The 22,202-nt window shown below is 40.7% G+C and overlaps 1 protein-coding gene across 1 annotated transcript in view; it reads right to left on the bottom strand.

The window, feature by feature from the left end:
* Nucleotides 1–6,880: 6,880 nt before the first annotated feature.
* Nucleotides 6,881–22,202, bottom strand: part of ACVR2B (activin A receptor type 2B) — a 160,580-nt gene continuing 145,258 nt past the window's right edge. Inside the window, exons 10-11 of the mRNA XM_050941545.1 lie at nt 20,169–20,299; nt 6,881–13,694 (exon numbers count right to left, since the gene is read on the bottom strand). Coding sequence (XP_050797502.1) covers nt 13,500–13,694; nt 20,169–20,299 — 326 coding nt within the window. The 3' untranslated portion in view covers nt 6,881–13,499. The remainder of the gene's footprint in view (nt 13,695–20,168; nt 20,300–22,202) is intronic.

Raw genomic sequence — 22,202 nt, forward strand, 5'->3', positions numbered from 1 at the left:
GGCCCGGCCGGGGGTAGGAGGCGGCGGCTCCAGCTCAGCGCTGTCCGCACAGAGCCCCCTGCCGGCCGGCCGGGGAGAGCAGCGGAGCCGCCCGGCCAGCCCCGGCCCCGGCCCCGGCCTGCCGGGAACCGCTGCGCCAGGGACCGGGCGTGAGGCCCGGGGCTCCCCACTAGCCTGGTAAAGGCCCCTCGGTTTGCAGCCTAAGGCCGCTTCAGAGAGAGGCGGGAGGGACCAGCTGCGGAAAGTGTAACCGCTGCGCGGGGGTTAAATCCCGTGGGTTCGTTTGCTGCAGATCATCTCAGTGAGGAGACTGGAAATAACACACCGGAAATGTTTCACTCTGAACCGTGGGAACAAGCCACCCGCGCTCATGCGGGGTTTTCCAGCACCTGCAATTTTTACATTAAGAACCGCTTATTTTTTCCCTAAAATCTGCTGTGTTGAGGGAAGGGCTCTAGCCTGTTATGCATGAGGTCAGTGATGATCGCAAGGGTTGCTTCTGGCCTTGGACTATGTTATTCTAATCTGCACCCGGCCCTTGCTGCTACCCGGAGCAGAGGCAATTTCTGTTCCCTGAAAGCGGCTTCAGCTAATAAATTTAGTCTTTAACTGAGATGGGTAACGCCGTGAGACCAAGGAAAAATTATGCTTAAGAAAAAATGAGGAAAAGGAGGTGCCAGGCTTTTTTTACCTACAAAGATTTCCATTTTGTTTAGATTTTTTAATATCTAAGTTCTTTCCACAAGGTAAAAGACATACAAGCTGACTTATGGCAGTAAAGTTGTATCCTAACCCTTCTCCACCACCCCCCAGAAGGTGTAAATGACATGAGAAGTATGGAAAATGCACAAAGATGGTAATAGTTAAAGTTGCTGTGTGGAAAAGCACATAGGAGCTGTGATCTTTAGAGCCTGTAGTTATGAGTTCTAAAATCTTGGGCCCCCTCTGAGAAGCACCCTGACTCAAGGCTTGTCTACACTACAAAATTAGATAGACTCAATTTAGGTCAACCAACTGCCCCCACCATCATTCAAGCAGTGTTGGTATCTACATTACCCTCCTTCACTGGCGGAGTGCAGCCTCACCACGAATCACTACCAACTGAAGTGGGGCATTATGGGGGCACTGACAGTCATGCAGGACTCACAGCTGGAGCCCCTCACCCTAAGGTTACAGCCCCAGTTGTGAACCCAGCCCACTCAATTTCATAACAGGGAGCCTTACCAGCCTTAAAGTAGACCAGGGGGTCCTCATACTAGAGTCAGGACCCCTCAGGGGGTCATGATGTTATTACATGGGGGGGGGGGTCACAAGCTGTCAACCTCCACCCCAAACCCTGCTTGCCTCCAGCATTTATAATGGTGTTAAATATATTAATAAGTATGTTTAATCTATTAGTGAGGACACTCTCAGAGGCCTGCTGTGTGAAAGGGGTCACCAGTAAAAAAGTTCGAGACCCCACTGAAATTGGCTCTGGCTCAGAGCAGAGGTACTCAGAGCTGTGGGAGCTCCAGGGGGAGCTAGGAGCCCAGGCAACCAGGCTCACAACAGAGATCTCCGCACACAGCTGAACGCCTGGGCTTTCAGCACTAGGCAGCCTAGCACTAGGCTTGCAGCTCGGGCTGTCACCCCTGAGTTGAGGGCTGGCTCCAGCTGTGAACCTCACTGGGCTCAAGTTCACAGCACAGAGCCTACCAGCAGCAAAACTGACATTCTTGTCAATGTACACGTCTAGCTGTGAACCCCTGACTGCTGACAGAATGACAGCTAACAGCTGAAGTAAGTAGTGCAGTGCCTATAAGTATACCGCGTCATCCTAACTACACTTACATAAGTGCTACGCCTCACGTGGAAGTAGAAGTGGAAGTGTAGCAGGCCACTTACTATGGCAGAAGCAGCATTCTAGTGTAGACACTGTCCTAATTAGATCAGTGTAAACTGCCTTAGGTCATCCTAATTCTGTAATGTAGACCAAGCCTCAGCCACACACAAGCTTGTAGCTCCTAGCAGATCTTTTCATTGTTTCTGAAAAGCAGAGCTGTTGCACTACTCAGTCCTTCAGTTCCCTGGTCCTCCAACTAAGAGCCTTGAAAATAAGGATGGAGGGTAAGATTTAATGGGTGCTCTGAAATCCGTACTTAGGCATCTAAATAACTGGTCTGATTTTCTAAAATGCTGAATGCTCAGCAACTCTCACGGACTCCAAATGGGCATGCCAAGTGGAAAGAGGACATGTTCAAAAAAGAGTAACTATATCCTTATATAGACAGAGTAATTTGTGAAAATATTATATGCTGATACTATTAACCATCCTCCAAAAGGAACACACAACACAACCCAAAGTCATAACTAGAGAGCATGTCACCACAGAGGCCTAGTCCACACTACACAGTTAAATCGATTTAAACAGCGTTAAATCGATTTAACTCTGTACCCGTCCACACTACAAGGCACTTTAAATCAATTTTAAGGGCTCTTAAAATCGATTTCTGTACTCCTCCCCAACGAGAGGAGTAACCCTAAAATCGATATTACTGTATCGATTTAGGGTTAGTGTGGACGGAAATCGAAGTTATTGGTCTCATTCCTTTAATGTAGCTACCCAGAGTGCACCGCTCCGGAAATCGATGGTAGCCTAGGACCATGGACGCACACCACTGAATTAATGTGCCCTAGTGTGGACGCATAAAATTGATTTTATAATATCGGTTTTATAAAACCGGTTTTAGTAATTTCAATTTTATGCTGTAGTGTAGACGTAGCCAGAGAATCAGACCAGGATACCTTGCTTAAAATCCTTTTACACACACATTTGCAAAAGAAGCGCTCATCTCACTGAAATTTTGGTGATATTTAGTTTCTAACATCATGCTGAGTTACATAAGCAGCACAGAGATTCCAGTTGTCAATGTTCAGCACAATTTCCTTGATGTCTTCCTTCTCCCACCCCTGCACCCACCAAGGTGGGAATCAAAGATGACATGGGGACAAGAGGAAGCTGCAGTTCCAATCCTAGCTCTGACCTCCACTCCTTTGTCCAAGACAACCATCTCTGTACCTTAGCTTCCCCATCTATAACACAAGGGTAACATGCTGCCCAGGGGAACATGAGTTAATAAATGTTTGCAGAACACTTCAATGCTAAAGATTAACTAAAACCATATTTGATGTCCCTTGGTAGCTGATGAGGGCTTTTGTTGGCCAGGTACGCTGCTCCTACACCTTATCCCAACATGCTCATGGCTGTCCATTTCCATGAATCTTGTCTGGGGACACTAGAATGGCAAGGAGGCCATACACAATGAAAATGCTCTGCAATGTATTTTGAAAGCAAATAATTCAGTCAGGCAAAGAAGAAAAAAAGGCCTTTAGAGGTTGCATCAATAAAAGAAGAGCTTAATATTTGTAATTTATTGTTTATTTTCATATACAAAAAGATAAACTTGAAATAGTTCTTTCTAGTTTTTTTCCTCCTATTTGTTGGGGTGTAGCTGCTTCACACAGGGCAAACACTACATTCATACTGGTTTATTCGGGCACCCAGTGCAAAGCTGAAGCAGCAAAACCCCAGCTTGGCAGATCTAATTTCAATCTTGAGACTCATTTCTAAAATACCACAGTAAAAAGGAACAAAGATCCACTGCAAATGTATGAACTATGATACAATTTTCTTTCCAAAAACATCTTCATTTCATAACTGCAATACCATGGATGTCTGCTTTAGGCCATTTTATATATGTGTATATATATCTATATCTATATGTAGATATATAGAGAGATATATATAATATATATAAAAAATCAGCACACTTCAATCCAAAAGGGGTTACAGCAACGAGCTTAACTCCGTATACTTTTTTTCTTTAACAGGATACTTCAGTATAACTTTTGTTAACTCAGTAGTACAAGCTAGCTCTGTTCTACATCTTTAATAGCTACAAGAGTGAAATATAACCTACAACATTTACATTTCACATATCTTGGTATACAAACAGTGTTCACTGAATTTGAGCCAAGGACCAAAAGAATCTTTAAAAATTATTTCACCATCTGATAGAGCTTCCTGTGATTTACACTCAGTTTACTTCTGCAATCTTCTAAGTCTCATTGTCAGAGTTTATTAAATCATTCAAACTGGAAATCCTGGAGAAACAGGTTACTGCAAACTCTTATGTATATTCTATATATACAAGTTAAGTAACACAGCGTAATAAGACTTAGCTATCCATCCTAAAACTGATAATACACATTTTTCACTAAGCTAGACAAGTCTTAGGATTCTTTAATTTTTTTTAATAAAGCACAAATTTAGAAGTAGCTGGTAAAACTGATAATATGACAGTTTAAAATGGCAAATGGTTCGGATGAAATTTCTTTCTGCTGGTGCCAAAACATTTTCAGTTTTGTACTATGCTGTGTTGTTTAACTGTATGTGTCTAATGTTACACGCAGAAAGCTCTTTCCACAAAAATTGACATCAAACTGTACGTAAGTCAAGTCAACTTTACAGTATAAAATTAGTCAAATTTCACAGAAATGTGAAAAAATATTAACAGGTGAAAGATTAAGCCTTCAACTCTATCATGAGGATCATGCAGAATTCCTAAGCAGATATTTCGAACAGATTGACAATGGCATTGTGCGGATTTATGGCATAGAATTAAGATCAAGAAGCACGTTACTCAGGCCTTGTACACATTAGCACTTACTTCAGTATAACTTAAATCACTCAGAGGTGTGGAAAAGTCCCCCCTCCTCCCCAAGCAACGTAATTTACACCGACCTAAGCACTGGTATGGACAGTGCTATGGCCGGTAGGAGCAGCTCTACTGCCGACCTAGCTACCACTGCTTGGGGAGATGGAGTAATTTATACTGATGGGAGAGTTCTCTCTTGTCATCATAGAGCATAGGCACTAGCAGCGCTACAGCGGCACAGCGACATTGGTACAGCTGTGCCACTGTAGCAACTCTAGCATAGACTAGCCCTTAGTCTGCAGAAACCACCTCCTTAAATTCGGATGGACTAAACAGCTGGTTTTGCACCATTACATAATTGCATGGAAAGGCCAGTGTTCTAAAAAGTATCTTCTGGGAGACTAATACTTTGTAAAAGGTGTACCAAAGATCCCCTGTAACCATCAATAGCCACACACACACACACACACACACACACACACACACTTAACACTTACACTAACACTGATGCTTTAAAAAAAAAAAAGTCACAGATCACCTTCCTCCCTTTAAATTACTTCACGTTTGGATGTGAATGTTACTATTTCATATAGATAAATTGCAGACTGTATTGGCGTATCAGGTATCTGGCTAAAATTAAAACAAATTTTAATCCACATTTCCCAAAAACATGACCAGTGAGAACAACGTTATATATTTTTCCTTCTGGAAAAACTGTTAGGGCTGTAATTCCCTTCAACCAGACACTGCTATGGAATACTCTGTTAGCGATGAAGCTGATTGTATTAAAACAAACCCAGGGGAATAAAAAGGTAAAGTCCATCAAGATGCCCTCTGTTATCCAGAGACAGGTTTTAGCTATTACACACCATGGACATCCTAAACCCTTACCACCTAGCCATCTTTTTATAAGTTAGAGGGTAAATTTGCGGCCTAGAAAGACCACTAACTACTACTCTGTTAGGATTTCAAAGTGACTCTGTGATGGTCACTGGTTACGCTTTAGTTCATTGGAATAGTAGAGAAAGCTGAACAAGCTACAGCCGCTGCTTTCCTTTTTACAGAAACAAAATCTACAGAAGTCTTCCCAGAATGCACTGTGGTATACTACAGTTTTACAACACTAATCTTATCGGAATGTTCTACACTGAGTTTTTAACAACTGGAAATGTCACTGAGTCCTCTGCTTCAGAAAAGAGCAAAACAAATGCAGGAACAGCATTTTAAATCACATCATCTGTCCCAACGAAATACTGAAAATCATAGAAATTAGAAGATTAATAAAGGAAGCACTTTTCAGATAACACCCTCTTGATATATATCCAGCACAATGCCATTAGAGAGCTTTACAGAAGCCCTTTTGGTTTCAATATTGGAAAACAAAAAAGTTTGCTTTTCTTCAGTCCTTGGGGATCTTTTTCATTTATATATATTAAATATATAAAAACACCCATACGTAGCAGGGTTCCTGTTTGTGTATGTTACAATATTGTAGTATCAAGGAGAATCCAGATAGCAACACTGTATGAGGTTTGAGGTAATTGGTTCTTGAAATACCTGGATCACAGACTGCATCCAGAAATAACAGCTGGGCAATGAAAAGTGGGTTCTTTTTCAGATAGAAAAAAACAAGTTAAAAATTACAGCAGTTGCCTTTACATGTTAAAAACAAAGGCACAACAGAAGAGTGTTACATATCAGAACTGAATGGACATAACAGAAGTATGATCTTTCAGTGGAATTGTCTCAATAGAGAAGATTACTACTTACTTCGTGGATTATTACTTCAGTTACCGGAGTAGAATTTTAACCTAAATCAGAAGTTTTAGGGAACAAGAAGTTACACGTATTATTGACCAGGCACTTTTAAAAAGTGCTCCAGGAACACATTTATCTACCTTGGTTCAACTGAAGTCAATTCAACAGGGCCAAGATTCTACTCAGGGCATGTCTACACTGCTGCAGCTATGTCGCTTGTGCGCCTTAGTGTAGATGCTGCCTATACTGACAGAAGGGGTTTTCTATCATGTACTTAATCCATCTCACCGAGAGCTGGTAGCTAAGGCGACAAAAGACTTCTTCTGTCAATGTAGCTGTGTCTACACCAAGGATTAGGTCAACCTAACTACAGTACTCAGAGAGCAAAAATGTTCACAGCCCTGAGTGAACAGCCAATAAGTAAATTTTAGAAGTATTTCTTAAAAATTCAAGAACATCTTTGATTAGTAACAGATCAGGAAATTTATAGGATTTTTAACCTGGCAGTGTCCCACCATTGCTTTTTAAAAGAAGAGAAGAAAAAGCATCCCTTACATTGCCAGTGAAATCCAATTTCTGAAAAACAGAACACTTGTCTCAAAATCCTGGGAAAGCCTGACCTGTTTATGGCATCTATACACTTCGAAGGGAAGGGATTTCTAGAAATTTGTTTTATTGGGTTTCTGCTGGCAACAGTTCCTTAGAGATCATATCAACAATGCATCAGAAGCAACTGCTATAAATGGACATGTCAATGAATAAAGTCAACCCAAGTATTTGGTCTTTGAAAATTCTTAACACGCTGATTTCACAATGCACTGTAGAATCACAGCACATGCATGACAGCACACTGATCACACATGGATATGTGAAAACAGCCTTCTTGGTTAAATCTAAGATGGCCATTCAGAAGCAACAAGCTTCTTTTGCAGAAGGGATGAAACATGCAAGATAACCAATTGGAAATATACAGTGCGGTCCCCAAAACATGTCCATGTACTTCCAACCTGCTTGTTAAATTAGTTTCAGATTAAATTGTTCCATCCTCTATACTCTGATGTAGCGCAGAGTTAGATTAAAAATTATATACATATATTTTACTGTGGTTACACAAAACTTCTCCCTTTTCCCTGCAGAAAGATATTACACTTTACAAAAATAATTTGTGGTATAAAAGAATAGTCACACAATGTAGAATTTTTGCTTGTATTATGTAACTAAAAATATATATTTTTTCAAAAGTAAAAAAGTTAAAATGTTTTTTATTTCCCTCGCTTATTATATAGTCTACTTTTTATTTACAATGTTACCAAACAATATTCTGTATGCAAAAGTGATATAGCCGGGGGCGCTTCTTACTTAGTAACTTCTCAACCAAAGTACTACTTGGACAGGACTGCAACAACTGCATGCTCACAATGTTATCAAGCAGTAACTTGTACAATTTAAAATTTCTTACTTTCTAATAAGAGATAAGTTCTTTCTCCCGGAAAACTGGGTAAACCTCTTAACAGTCTGCCTAGAAGGTAGTGCTATTGGAATTAAATACTAGTATGTGTTTTTCAGTTTAGATACTGTTAGAGGAGAAATCACTACTCCTGGTAAGAAGGGCCCTGATCCTACAAGGTCTGCACATGGGAATTCCCACCAGGAATTCTGCATCCAATGAACTTCCAGGATCAGTCAGTGACTTCAATGGGAACAGGACTGAGACCTCAGTACTGAGTGAAATGTAACTTGATAATCAGAGAAATGGAGAGGGACATTTGCTGCATCTTGCACCTGAAACTCAGAGAGATTGAGCATGCGCACTTGGCATTTCCACAGGTGTAATTCTTATCTAATACTTTTTGTGGGCACAGGGAGAGGAGCAGAATTTCATCTTACAAGTATGAGAGAAGTCTAAGACGCTGCATCTCATACCTTAATAAAAATGACTCTATGGCGACACAAAGGTCCAAACCTGTACGGCTTTTTTTTTTTTTTTAAACCCTTTCCAACTTTGGTCTGTATCCTCCTTCACTTATCTCAACACCACAACTTGGGGCTTGTGGAAAATTCTGAATGCAAGTGGGTTTTATACTCATCTTTGCACGTGTTGATAGACCTAAGGAAACTAAAGCATCTTAGATTAACCAATGATTCTAGGAACTTAAAATGTGAAGAGATGCTCCTGAACATTAAAAATGCTTATTTTCATAGACATAACACATGCAGTAAGGGCCACCTCCTACACTCAAACACTCTCACTGACCTCAGTGGGAGTTTTGCCTGACTACAGAGAGCAGGATTGGGTGGCAAATTACTACTATGATTTAATATAGGGAGTCGTTTAGTTCTTCTATAGTGAGAATTGGGCTTACTTAAGGTTTGTGTGGTAGCATGTCTATATTTTTTAAATAAAAACTGTTCAAGAGCATAACAAAACTGCAGGAGGAATTAGTAGCTGACTTTCACCCAGGATGGGTTTAATTTAAAAAAAAAATTATTTACATTAAAATTTCACTCATACTTTAGCCAACAGTCTGTAGTATCAGTAACACAACAACAAACTATGTTTTAGATGGCAATCACTTAGAAGGTTCTATAAAATTTTAGGAAGTGATTGATTCGTTGAATTTTAAGCCTCTCTCTAACAGGCGCTAGGACCACAGTGCATGTCTTAAAATTCTTATTCTGATCTAGACTGTGATGCCCTAGCTCACACTGAGTATACCTCACTGACTGCAATATGAAGAAAGGACTCAAACCAGCCCTAATTCATTTTACAAAATCTTGATCTGAATTGTGGGTGGCTGCTTACTTCTATTGCATCTGTAGCCCCAAAATTATTCATATTCTTTGTCTTCTTTAGTATAAGAAGAAATTGTCACTGGCTTCTGCTAGGAAGTTAAAACCATTTTAAAATCACTTTCTATAATATACTATTCTGACACTCATATAAGAGACTTGTAAGGGGTGACAGAACAAGTCAGCTGTGTTGGTGGGAACAAACTGAATAGATTACTTCTTTGGTAGGTTGGCAGAGATTACTTGGTGATGAGGGCAATATAAAATCTGTACTCAGCATGAATAAATTAAATGCTGCTTATCAAGGACTAATTTCCAGCCTCCCTTATAAAATGCACATATATTTAAACATTCATGCAATGCACTAATTCCAGCCCTGGTACACTGATATTATCATTGTTTTAGTAGATCTATCCTGTATAGACAACTTCAGCTCCTGTAGAATTTCCCAGCTTAAAATGTGAACTCATACTTTTGTCAGCCAGATAACTAAGTCAACGTGACAAATTCATAACCCGAGTTAAGATAAATGCTGATGAAATCCTGGCTCTCCTGAAGCCAAAGAGAACTTTGCCATTGACAACTGCCACCCAGGATGTTTAAAATTAACATTAAACTATGAATTGCAAATTGAGTGATGATTCCCAATAATAAGATGCTGCAATGAAAATTTTAAAGCGTACATTTTAAATAGGCTGTCTTAAAGTCTGTAAATGCAGTGATCACTAGCTCTTCAAAAATGAGACTATATGGTCAATCATTTAAAGAGATGTTATGGGGGAAATGGTTGCAATTGCTTGCAACTGCTACACCTGTGGAGGTGCCTTATTGCTGTCTTAGGAAATGTCTTTACAATACTAAACAAAATTCCAGTGGATACTGTAAAATGACCATTCAAATGCAGGATGAGCAGTGATGAAACTACTCACTGGTAATTAGAAACCTGTGCAGTTGATGAGAACATAATCATTGACATGAAAAACTTGCAAGTTTAACTTAAACGTGTACACCTTTGTTCAAACTGGGGCAAATTTTTATGTAGACAAGACTCAGGACTTCCTTCTCTGACATACTAACATGCATGCGCATACACATTCATCCCATAGTCAAATTTAAATTTGTAACTGAACATACAGGCTCTGCAGAAACTCCCTCTTACCAGTTACTGAGTTACGTTCACACAATGATCTGTAAGGAACTGTAGAGCCAGAGAAGATGTTAGTATCTCACAATCAGTGTTTGGTCAACGTTGGTTTGTCCTTACAGTTCTCTGAAGTAAAATAAGCTACATGTTCAGAGTTTTTGATTATTCTTCCTCAAAAGAGACTGTTGAGGAAGAATGTCTAATAGGCTATTGAAAATCATATGGCACTTTCAATAAATACTTTAAAGCTTCTTAAATAAATCAGTTTTGTTTTGTTTTTTAAAAAGCAACTGCTGTAATAAGCCTGTTTTATCCATAACACATAATTCTGAAGGAAAAAATCCAGAATAGCACAAAGATCAAAATAGTTAAAAGACAGTACAGCTTTTACTTTTCATAACAATCTGAACTGGATCCCATTTCAGGAAAAAACCTAAAAAACTACAGTTTATTCAATCTTAAGTCTTATCTAGAATCCCACCCCAAAGCTTATCACTCCTTTTCAAACCACTAAACCACACGTATATAAATCTCAGTGCAGAAATGTATTCACAGAGCAAAAGAAAGGCCCCAATCCTGCAAACACTTATGCACATGCTTAACTTCAGGTATGTGAATATTGCCACTGACTTCAACAGAACTACTTGCATGGGTCACTTTAAACACTATGGTGTTTGTAGCACTGGGGCCAAAGATGTTAACCATCAACTAGGCCATGAACTGTGCCAGAATTTTATTACTTTGCCTGTGTGTTTGTCCAGGTTTTCTGAACAGGGTCACATTAAAAAAAATCAGAAACATCCACATACACAAATACACTTACATATGTGCACATATTAATATGCAAATATACATTCAATAACTTGAAAGAAGTATTTAAGATTTTATTTAGACAGACAAGATAAGGCAACTACCTTACCGTCTCTCCAATATCAAGGACTTTATCAAGGTTTTTAAAGCCATGTTTTTGAGAAAAATAATTTTAATCTCTTTTTTTCAGTTGGCAATTTTGTTTGCTTAATGATTTACACCTAGACAAAGATTCCTTGTTGATATTTTGTCAGTGACTAAAAAAATCCCAATTTGTTTATATAATATATATTTTTACATCATAAGAAGGTCATTTGCTTAGGGCTATATTTTGGTATAAAAGCAAATAAAGTTTAAAAGTTCTGGCAATCAAAGGAGGAAAGATAACTTTCAGTCTAGCAAGACACTGATTTTTGTATTGATGTTATGTTCTGAGAAAAAGTAAAATTATTAAATAAAAAGATGTACTGTCCTTTCACTGAAACAGACCAAACACAAAATGGAAACAGCCTTCACAAACAAGAGTGAATAATGCCCAGATACCTTATATAGGCAGTTATTCTACAACTGTATACAGTTATTTACAATGGTGCTTTATAAAACAAAAAATGGTAGCACTTCCTAAAAGATTTTGGAACTTTTTTTCTTTTTTTTCTTTTTTTAAAACTCCCTTGTCATAAAAGCCAACTTACATTAAAATAGACTTACTACAAGACAACACAACTAACAAAATATATAATAAAACTCATACAAGTAGAAAATTGAGGTATTTCTGGTTTGAGGTGGTCTGTGGTCATGAAGTTTTTTTTTTGTTTTTTTTTTCAGTTTAAACCTCGGAAGCCACGTAATGTGTTGTGTGTGTGTGTGTTTTGTTTTTTAAACATTGCATGTTTTGCAAATTAAAAAAATATTTAAATGTTGAATCAGCAGCATTAGGAACGTTCACTGACTAGAGCAAGTTTATGGCATACTAGAGTAACGGTATTTTAGAATATGCACCACTTTAAGACAAAAGAGGTTAGTCACAGATAAAGAGAAAGCTGAGTCAAAGAAACTGGTTTAACAGATTCTATGGTTAATGCTAATGCTGCTCTGTTACCTCCCTATATTCTGCTACTGTACAATTCAAATGCTTCTTGGGTGCAACTGTCTGCCAGTGGCCTAGGTAATTTTTTCCCCTCCAGTTAAAAAAAGGAAAAAAAAAAAAAAAAAAAGGCCTTTCTACAGAGCCAGAAATCACACTTCTTTTTAACCATCTGCACTGGTAGCTTGGGCTAAGCAGTTATCCAGCCCTGAGGCCTTATTCCCTGAACTGCTACTGTATTTAAAGCAAGATATAAATGCTTTCAAATCTTCCAGTACTTTACAGAGTGCTTCTGAGAATATGCTGTTGTCTCTCTCAATTACACTGCTTAAAAACATCTTTTTCCAATTCTTACCTGGAGTTTTAAAAATTTATACACCTATGGTTTGGTTTTGTTCTTTTAACACCCAAGCCTGAGATATTGGGGGAAGTAAGAACTAGTACCTTGCTTATCCCATTGGCTCATTGACCCAACTTTCTCAATATGCTGCGGTGATAAATACTCTGCCTCAAAAAAGTTCTTCCCCTCATTAACTGGTTACCTGAGAAGTAGCTCCATAGCAAATGATGTTTCTCCAAATGCTGCAAAGTCCAACATCACTCTCCCCTTCTCCTATACTAAACACCCCCCTTTAATTTTACCACCAAAGAGTTAACATTCTCTTCCCAGTTTCTTGTGTTTTTTTCCCCATTACAATGACACCCGTTAGATCCGTAAAAGACACATCTGCTGTTTGTTTCTTTTTGAAGCTCACTGTCTAAAAAAAGAAAATTGGGGAAAATAATCCTTTTGAGGAAGGTGTAATCTTATGTAACAGTCTTAAGTTTCCTCCAAAGTTTGCAGCATTGCGTTTTCTAAGATGGTACGTGGTTTTCCTTTATGTCAGAGATGCTCTGTGTTGAAGACAGACCAATAAAGAGAAACCCAGAAAACTGAATAAAAAAAACACAACTGAAGTGAGTTTGTTGAGGTGCTGAGGTACCTGCACCTTTTCTGCATTCATTAGTCGGCACCTGAATGCTTGCTGAGATGTCTTTTTTTAATACAGTAGAGCAATGTGCTGGTAAAATTGATCCAATCCAAAAAACAACAACAACAACAATAATAATAATAATAAAAAGTCAAGATAAAATAGCAGCTGCATTCATGTGTTTGTTGGGTTTTTAAACTTTTTTTAAATCCAGTGAGTCTGGAAAGACAAAAGTGAACCAGGACTTAGATACTAGACTCTTTGGGTGGCAAGTCCACGTTGGTGACAGATGTCACGATGGAAACGAGGCAGTCCGAGGTAGTGCCGTTTACTGATTTACGGATCTGAGAAATGCGCTCCTCGACACAGCCTGCCGAAAGCCGAGCCTCTGCATCATGGTCCCAGCATTCTTCAATTGTAACACAGAGCTGTGCCAAACCCTGTGGAGTCAAGAGGAAACACACATTTAGCAAATGGATTCTCGCTGAAATCTTGTTTGGAGGGGGAGGGGAGAGGGGTGGCATGTTGAGCACCACACAGTCTGGCAGCAGATGTAGGAGAATCCGGGCACAGCTCTTTAACAAAAGATCCTATGAGCTTGTCTACAAGAACGGTCAGTTTGTGGCAAGACAGTGTAAATTTACCCCTCACTAGTCTGCCGCTGCACACTAAAAGTTTTCTAGTGTGCTTTGAGCTACCCTGCTTTAAAACGGGAGCAGATCAAAGCACACTAGGAAACTCCTCATGCACAGCAGCAGTGTCCACATTGACACTTAGAGTGCAGCAGGCTAGTGTGAGGTAGATTTACTCCAAGCCTTTCTATTGTCCCTATGTCAGTATTGCCAACTCTAGGTTCTCAAAAATCCAGAGTTAGGCCACAAAATATAAGATTACTTTACAAAAAGTTGTGTGTGTGTTTTTTAAAATAATATACTTTAGTTCTTTGTCTTATGGGTTCTGAGCCTTTAGGGTGCACTTGGGTCAAGCCTTCCCCTACAAACACGAAGGCTAGACTTCTTTTTTGTTTGTTTGTTTTTAAATCAAAGCAGAGATTCTCAACTAATCACTTGATTCCAGGAACAGTAATTTTAAGAAAAAGAAAACGAACACCAAATACTGCAAGACTTGCGATAATAGCACGAGAGTTGGCAACTTTGATACAAGTACAATAAAACTCATCCTCCTAAAGAAATACTGCTTCCTTTGCATGGGTAAACTGTTACATTATGTATTCTAACTGTAGTGTGTGTGTGTGTGTGTGTGTGTGTGTGTGTGTGTGTGTGTGTGTGTGTGTGTGTGTGTGTGCGCGCGCACATACACATAGTGCTTAGTCATCCTATAAAATTACTAGATTAAACACCTCACCTTCTATACAGCTAAATGCAGGTCATAGACCATCTGAATTTTATCCAATTTTGAACAATCAGGATTTACCCATATATTACAACAACAAATGTCCCTGATTTTGGGAAAAGCAACAAAAAAGAGTCCTGTGGCACCTTATAGACTACCAGACGTATTGGAGCATAAGCTTTCATGGGTGAATACCCTCTTCATCAGATGCATGTAGTGGAAATTTCCAGAGGCAGGTATAAATATGCAGGCCAGAATCAGTCTAGAGATAACGAGGTCAGTTCAATCAGGGAGGATGAGGCCCTCTTCTAGCAGTTGAGGCTAGCCAACTACAAAAGCAGTTTCTCCTCCCTTGGTGTTCACACCTCAACTGCTAGAAGAGGGCCTCATCCTCCCTGATTGAACTAACCTCATTATCTCTAGCCTGATTCTGGCCTGTATATTTACACCTGCTTCTGGAAATTTCCATTACATGCATCTGACGAAGTGGATATTCACCCACAAAAGCTTATGTTCCAATACTTCTGTTAGAGAGTCCTGTGGCACATTACAGACTCACTTTTTACAGATCTAGACTAACACAGCTTCCCCTCTGATACTTGATTTTGGGGAAACAAAGAATTTAAACCACCTGAGACAATGGCAACAATGTGGCTGAACACAGAGGTATTTGGCTTCTTAGCTAGTGCATGGGGACTGAACAGCTCAGTGACTGAGCCTTTTACCTTTAGGCTATCATTTTTAATTCTGCACAGGTTAAGTCATTTGACAGTTCACTGGCTCATGTGCAATGACTTGGAGGTCTCAGTTCAATTAGTGGACAGGTGTCCAAAGCACAAAAGACATATCACTGCAATTAGCACCTTTGTTGGCATTTCTTCAGAGAGAATGAGACTATATACTCTCCTGAACAGGGCTGAGATGTGTTGGCTTGCAGAATCAAGAGGAAGCTTGCACTGCCACTGCACATGCATGGGCCTGTTCTATGGCTAAACAGAGGGCTTTGTTTTCAGATGTCAAACTGGCCCATTTCACAGGCACTAAGCTTCAAAAAAGCTAATATCCAGGGGCTGAGAATCCTTTTCACTACGTTAATGTACAAAAAGTTACAAAATATTCCATCTCTGCTTATGCTGGTGAAGGGTGAAACTGCTTTAAAAAACAAAATCCAATCAGTTGATTAAAACCACAGTAACAGAAAGGACAAACTATCCAACAGCATGGGGACTGCATAAGTGTCACATAACCTGGGTTCGATTCCCAATGCTTCCACTGCCCTTCTGACTGACTCTGGGCAAATCACTCAGTTTCCCCATTGGTAAAATGGGGATACAATACTGACCTCGTGTCATAAACAGATAGTTAAGGGTTAATGTCTCTTTTACCTGTAAAGGGTTAACAAACAGGGAACCAAACACCTGACCAGGGGACCAGTCGAGAGACAAGATACTTTCAAATCTTGGTGGAAGGAAGCCTTTGTCTGTGTTTTTTGGGTTTTGCTTTGTTCTCTCTGGGCTCTGAGAGTGACCACACATACCTACAGGCTCTCTAATCTTCTATTCCAATTTTGTAAGTACAAAGGTAGAAAGGCGGTATAGTCATTTTATTTGTTTTTCTTTATTTGCAAATGTGTATTTGGCTGGAAGTATTTTAAATTGTATTTCTGCTGGAGGAGGCTTTTTCTCCAGTTTCTAGAAGCTGACAGACCCTGTAATATTCCATCTTGAATTTACAGTGATTTTCTTTATTTTCTTTTATTAAAAGTTTTGCTTTTAAGACCTGTCTGATTTTCCCCCTTGTTGAGGCTCAAGGGAATTGAGTCTGTACTTAACAGGGAAGGAGAAGGGAGGGGGAGACAAAGGGGGGGAACCCACCTGATTTCTCTGTGTTGTGATTCAAGGAGTTTGAATCACGGTGATCTCCTAGTGTACCCAGGGCGGGAAAGATCTGGGAGGAAGAAAGGAGAAGGGGGAATCCCTTTGTTTAGATTCACAGAGCTTGAATCTGTATATCTCTCCAGGAGCCCAGGGACGGAATACCTGGAGGGGAGGAGGGGGAAGGGAAATGGTATATTCCCCTTTGTTGTGAGACTCAAGGAACTTGGGTCTTGACGGTCCCCAGGGAAGGTTTGGGGGAGACCAGAGTTTATCAGGAACTCTACTCTAAGTCCTGATTTGTGGCAGCACTACAGGATCTAAGCTGGTAATTAAGCTTAGGGGAATTCATGCTAGTACCCACATTTTGGACGCTAAGGTTCAGAATTGGGAATTATACTATGACATGGTACGCAGTAGTGGGATAAAGTAGAATCCAAAAGCCAGTAAGATTATTATTTTTCTTTTTTCTCTGCTAGCTGCTTATAAGCAGAGACAGGGTTTTTAAAACTACAGCCAGAATTTTTTTTTCCTTGCTCCTTTCTGGTTGTGCAGAGGCTGCCTCGGGCAAAGACATTAAAGTTTAACAAGGGTCTTTTGTTAAACAAAGCAGGCTTAAGTGGTCAGCAACAGACACCAGCAGAACATATTTGCATATCAAAGGGTTTTCTTTTGTTTTAATTTAAACGCGAAAGATTAGGTAGAAGAAGTTAAAAAAGGCACTGTTGCTAGGCAACCCAAGCAGGCAGCAGAGGAGCAGCAGTTCAGACAGTAAACCAGCAGAGGGCGCCCCAACACAAGACATCAGAAACCATGAGTACCAAGGACACCCTGAAACAGGAATGGGCAAGGCAACAGGCCATAGAAAAAGAAAACGAACATAGGAGACGGATAGAACTAATTAATGCAGAAATAGCCAAGGAAGAGGCGGTCCACAAAAGAGAACAAGCAGCCTAAGAAGAAGCCCACAAAAGAGAACAAGCAGCAAAAGAGGCAGACCACCGAAGACAGATGGAACTCCAGAGGGAAGCCCACCAGCAGGCCCTGGCATTAGAACAAGCTAAGCAACAGAACCCAGCCAATTCTAACAACACTTCTCCAGTTATGGTTCCACATCCCAAGAAATTTCCAAGAAAGGCAGGTGATGACACTGAGGGCTTGTCTACATCACAAAGTTGCAGCGCTGGTGAGGGGGTTACAGCGCTGCAACTTAGGAGGTGTACACATCTGCAGGGTATCACCAGCGCTGCAACTCCCTGTTTGCAGCGCTGGCCGTACTCCCGTTTTGTCTCGGGTGTAGAGGATCCAGCGCTGGTGATCCAGCGCTGGTAATCAAGTGTAGACACTTACCAGCGCTTTTCTTGACCTCCGTGGAATAAGCAGGTATCCCAGCATACCTGAGGAAGCCTCTGGTAATCAAGCTGGTCTCCTTCCCCGGTTTGCTCTCGCGTTCCCCGAACCCCGAGCAAGCAGGTCTCCTTCCCTGCGGTTTGCAGGGTGGTTCGGGGAACGCGAGAGCAAACCGCGGCGAAGCTGGTCTCCTTCCCCGGTTTGCTCTCGCGTTCCCCGAACCCCCGAGCAAGCAGGTCTCCTTCCCTGCGGTTTGCAGGGGGGTTCGGGGAACGCGAGAGCAAACCGCGGTGAAGCTGGTCTCCTTCCCCGGTTTTCTCTTGCGTTCCCCGAACCCCGAGCAAGCAAGTCTTCCCTGCGATTTGCAGGGGGGTTCGGGGAACGCGAGAGCAAACCGCGGTGAAGCTGGTCTCCTTCCCCGGTTTGCTCTCGCGTTCCCCGAACCCCCCTTGAAGCCGCCCAACAGCGCTGCAGTGTGGCCACATCTAACACCACTTGCAGCGCTGGTTGCTGTAAGTGTGGCCACTCTGCAGCGCTGGCCCTATACAGCTGTACTAATACAGCTGTAACAACCAGCGCTGCAAAATTGTAGATGTAGACATACCCTGAGACCTTCTTAGAAAATTTTGAAAGACCTGCCATGGATACATCTCTGAAAACCAGTACATGATAGAGCTGAGGCCACTGCTCAGTGGACCCTTAGCAGAGGTGGCGGCTGAAATGCCTAAGGAGAACATGAACGATTATAAACTTTTTTCAAACCAAGGCCAGATACAGAATGGGGATAACAGCTGAGCATGCCCGTCGGCAGTTCAGAGCCCTAAAATGGAAACCAGATGTGTCATTCCCCCAACACGCCTACCACATTGCAAAGAATTATGAGGCCTGGATATCAGGAACAAAGGTTAACAATCTGGACCAGCTGCACCTCCTGATACAAATGGAGCAGTTCTTAGATAGTGTTCCTGAGGAAACAGAGAGGTACATCCTAGATGGGAAACCCAAAACGGTAACTGAGGCGGGGGAGATTGGAGCCAAATGGATGGAAGTGGCAGAAAAGAAAAAAGCTACTGTCAAGGGGAGCGAATACCCCAGGGTGCACACCGACAATAAACCCTATAACCGAGGGCAGCCCAAGACCCCACCTACAACCCAAGGAAAGCCAGAGACGCCCTATTCTCCCACCTCACCAGTCTCTAGTAACCCACCTCGGCCCAGTGACCAGTCAGCTTGACGATGCTTTAAATGTAATGAACTGGGACATATAAAGGCCAACTGCCCCAAGAACCCCAACCGAGTGCAGTTCATTACACCACCATCACACCAAAGATCCCCAGGCCCAGATACCTCTCAAATACCCTTGGAGCAAAGGGAAAATTTGAGAGTGGGCAGAAAGAAGGTTACCGTGTGGAGAGACATGGGGGCACAAGTGTCAGCTATCCACCAATCCTTGGTGGACCCCAAATTCATCAACCCAAAGGCCCAAGTTTTGCTTTAAAAAAAAAAAAAAGAATAAAGAAAATCACTGTAAATTCAAGATGGAATATTACAGGGTCTGTCAGCTTCTAGAAACTGGAGAAAAAACCTCCTCCAGTAGAAATACAATTTAAAATACTTCCAGCCAAATACACATTTACAAATAAAGAAAAACAAATAAAAAGACTATACCGCCTTTCTACCTTTGTACTTACAAAATTGGAATAGAAGATTAGAGAGCCTGTAGGTACGTGTGGTCACTCTCAGAGCCCAGAGAGAATAAAGCAAAACCCAAAAACACAAACAAAGGCTTCCCTCCACCGAGATTTGAAAGTATCTTGTCTCTCGACTGGTCCCCTGGTCAGGTGTTTGGTTCCCTGTTTGTTAACTCTTTACAGGTAAAAGAGACATTAACCCTTAACTATCTGTTTATGACACCTCGTTTGTAAAGTTCTTTGAGCTCTGCTAGTGAAAAATGGCATGCAAGAGCTGCATACTATTATTTTTAGCTATGGATTTTTCTTCTTACAGTGATATTCTACATCATACCAATGAAGGGGTGGGGAGGAAGAAGTCAGGGAGAGAGAAGGCGACAGGGACTGTTTTTACTGGTGCTCAGCACTGTTAGTTCCAATGGAGTTGTGGATGCTCAGCTCCTTTGAAAATAAGGCCCAGAAAACTAGAGAAATAAAGTTCATATGTAGTTCAGTTTATTCCTCAAGACAGTTCCGTTCTGCCAAACTGTTAAAAATATAATTTCCCTGATGTAACTGACTTGAAGTTAACATCTAATGCACAACTGCATTGCTAATTCCAGTCTTTAGGGGAAACATTTTAAGCTGTTAACGAGATAGGACATACAGGATGTTTCAGCCAGTGATCCTTGAAAGCAGGCCGCATCTTTTTGTGAACCACCACTTCCTGCAGGTCCTCAAGGGATGGATGCTGACCTATCTCCTCTTCAAAAGGCAGCATATACTCATCCACTGGACCTGAGGTATATGGAGAGAACTATGTTAATACAGAGACAGACTCTATTAGATGTATCTTTTCACTGAGTCTGAACTGCAATTCCATGGCAACAGAAAAACCCAGTCAAAGCAAAGCATCGCACACTACACAAGTCACGTCATTTTATACCAATGTGATTTACATTCCCCCTTCACAAAACCATTCTGCCATCACTGCTAGTTGTCAATTCATGAATTTGACACTGATGTCTGCTATGAACCCCAAATCTTGCACAACACTCCAAATTTTGTCTGTTTCCTAATGGAAAATTAGTGTGGCATTTTGTAAAAAAAACTAAGCAAGTTAACACCAAATCCCAGTTGATTATGTTTGATGTCTGACTCCAAATACACACACTGTCCTGGCAGCAGATATTAATATGCCAGTCACTTCATTTTAGTCCCTGACTTGCTACGTCAAACACCAATGAAATATTTCTCATTTGTTCTTTTATGACCTCGTCTGATCATAGACTTATGGCAATAAAGCAATAACACAGTCATTTGTTTTTAGTTACTACACTGCAGCTGTGGTCCTGAGAACCAACACTTTCCTAAATTAGCCAACCCTGATTAAGTGACAGCCTGCAAGGCATCATCAATTTAGGTAGCTCTAGCACAGTTACGCTCGACAGTATTGTCCATGTAACAATGCACAGCTTGGGAATATTCAGATAGTTCTTGCAATTCTTTTGTGTTTCAATGGACCTCTACATAAATGACCCAAGATGGAAAGCAGGAATGTAGTAAGGCTAAACATGGCTGGGATCAACCTATAATGTAGGGCCTCAAACATTTTAATGTATTCAGGCATATGATGAACTTAATTTTTGAGATACTTTAGGGAATAGGATCTGGAGAAACTTGATCCGGGTCAATTCTGCTTTGAATGGTGATCAGTTATAACAGGACAGCAACTTTCAGAAATCTGATTCGGGATTAAACAGCTAACTACACTGTAGAAAAGTACAGAAACTTTCATTTTGACCCTTTTCTATACAGTTAAGTCTTAATCCACACTGGGAGCTGGACCACGCCAAGCACAAATGCATTCTGAAACAATGTCGTTTCATGAAAAAAGGGCTTGAAAACTGCAAAGAAGATAGTTTTCCAACAGGAGTAGAGGCATATTCTCTTCTCTGGGGAGAATTTCTGTTTTAATTGTGCTTTAGACTAATCTCCAGCTAGCACATATAGAATGATTTCTGAATATTTCAGCTATCACGAGTATAGCTGTGAACTGCTCTGAACCACAACAGCATATGAAAACTTCTTAGCAGCAGTCTGGACTCCCAATTGTGGCAATAAGTTTGGTTTATTGAAACATCATTTGGCATATCATAATGCTTAGATGCACTCTAAAAAATAGCACGCCAACTGAAATGAGGATTTTTTTTTTTAAGGGTTCTTGTGCATTACTGCATAGTCTCTTTGGACCAAGAAGTGACCTCTTTCAAACCGGACAGTATTTAACATGGGTTCCTTCAAACTGAAGGCCAAAAAAAAAGCTGGATATTTTTATCTGCTCATGAACTGTAAACCATCAAGACTACAATATTGAAATACATGGCTATTACTCTGAAAGGTGACTAAAAGTCCATTTAATTTTTCCCATTTACGTGGTGCCAATCAGTAAAACAAATCAAATATTTAGCTCCCAGATAAGCCATCTCCATTGATAGGACAATGATAATGACCTTCCTATGCATATCCCCACCACATCAAAGTATCAGGACTGTTCCAACACACCTTTAGGGAAAGTCTGAATGACCATTTGCAACATGCTGTGCATATCAAACTCTTGCTCCACTGCAGCAGAAACAGAATAAAAGAGGCCTTAACTCGAGCTACCTGCTGGTAGCCACCTGACAAACAAAGCTTGAAC

This window comes from Gopherus flavomarginatus, chromosome 2 (genome assembly GCF_025201925.1).
Source record: "Gopherus flavomarginatus isolate rGopFla2 chromosome 2, rGopFla2.mat.asm, whole genome shotgun sequence".
NCBI lineage: Eukaryota > Metazoa > Chordata > Testudines > Testudinidae > Gopherus > Gopherus flavomarginatus.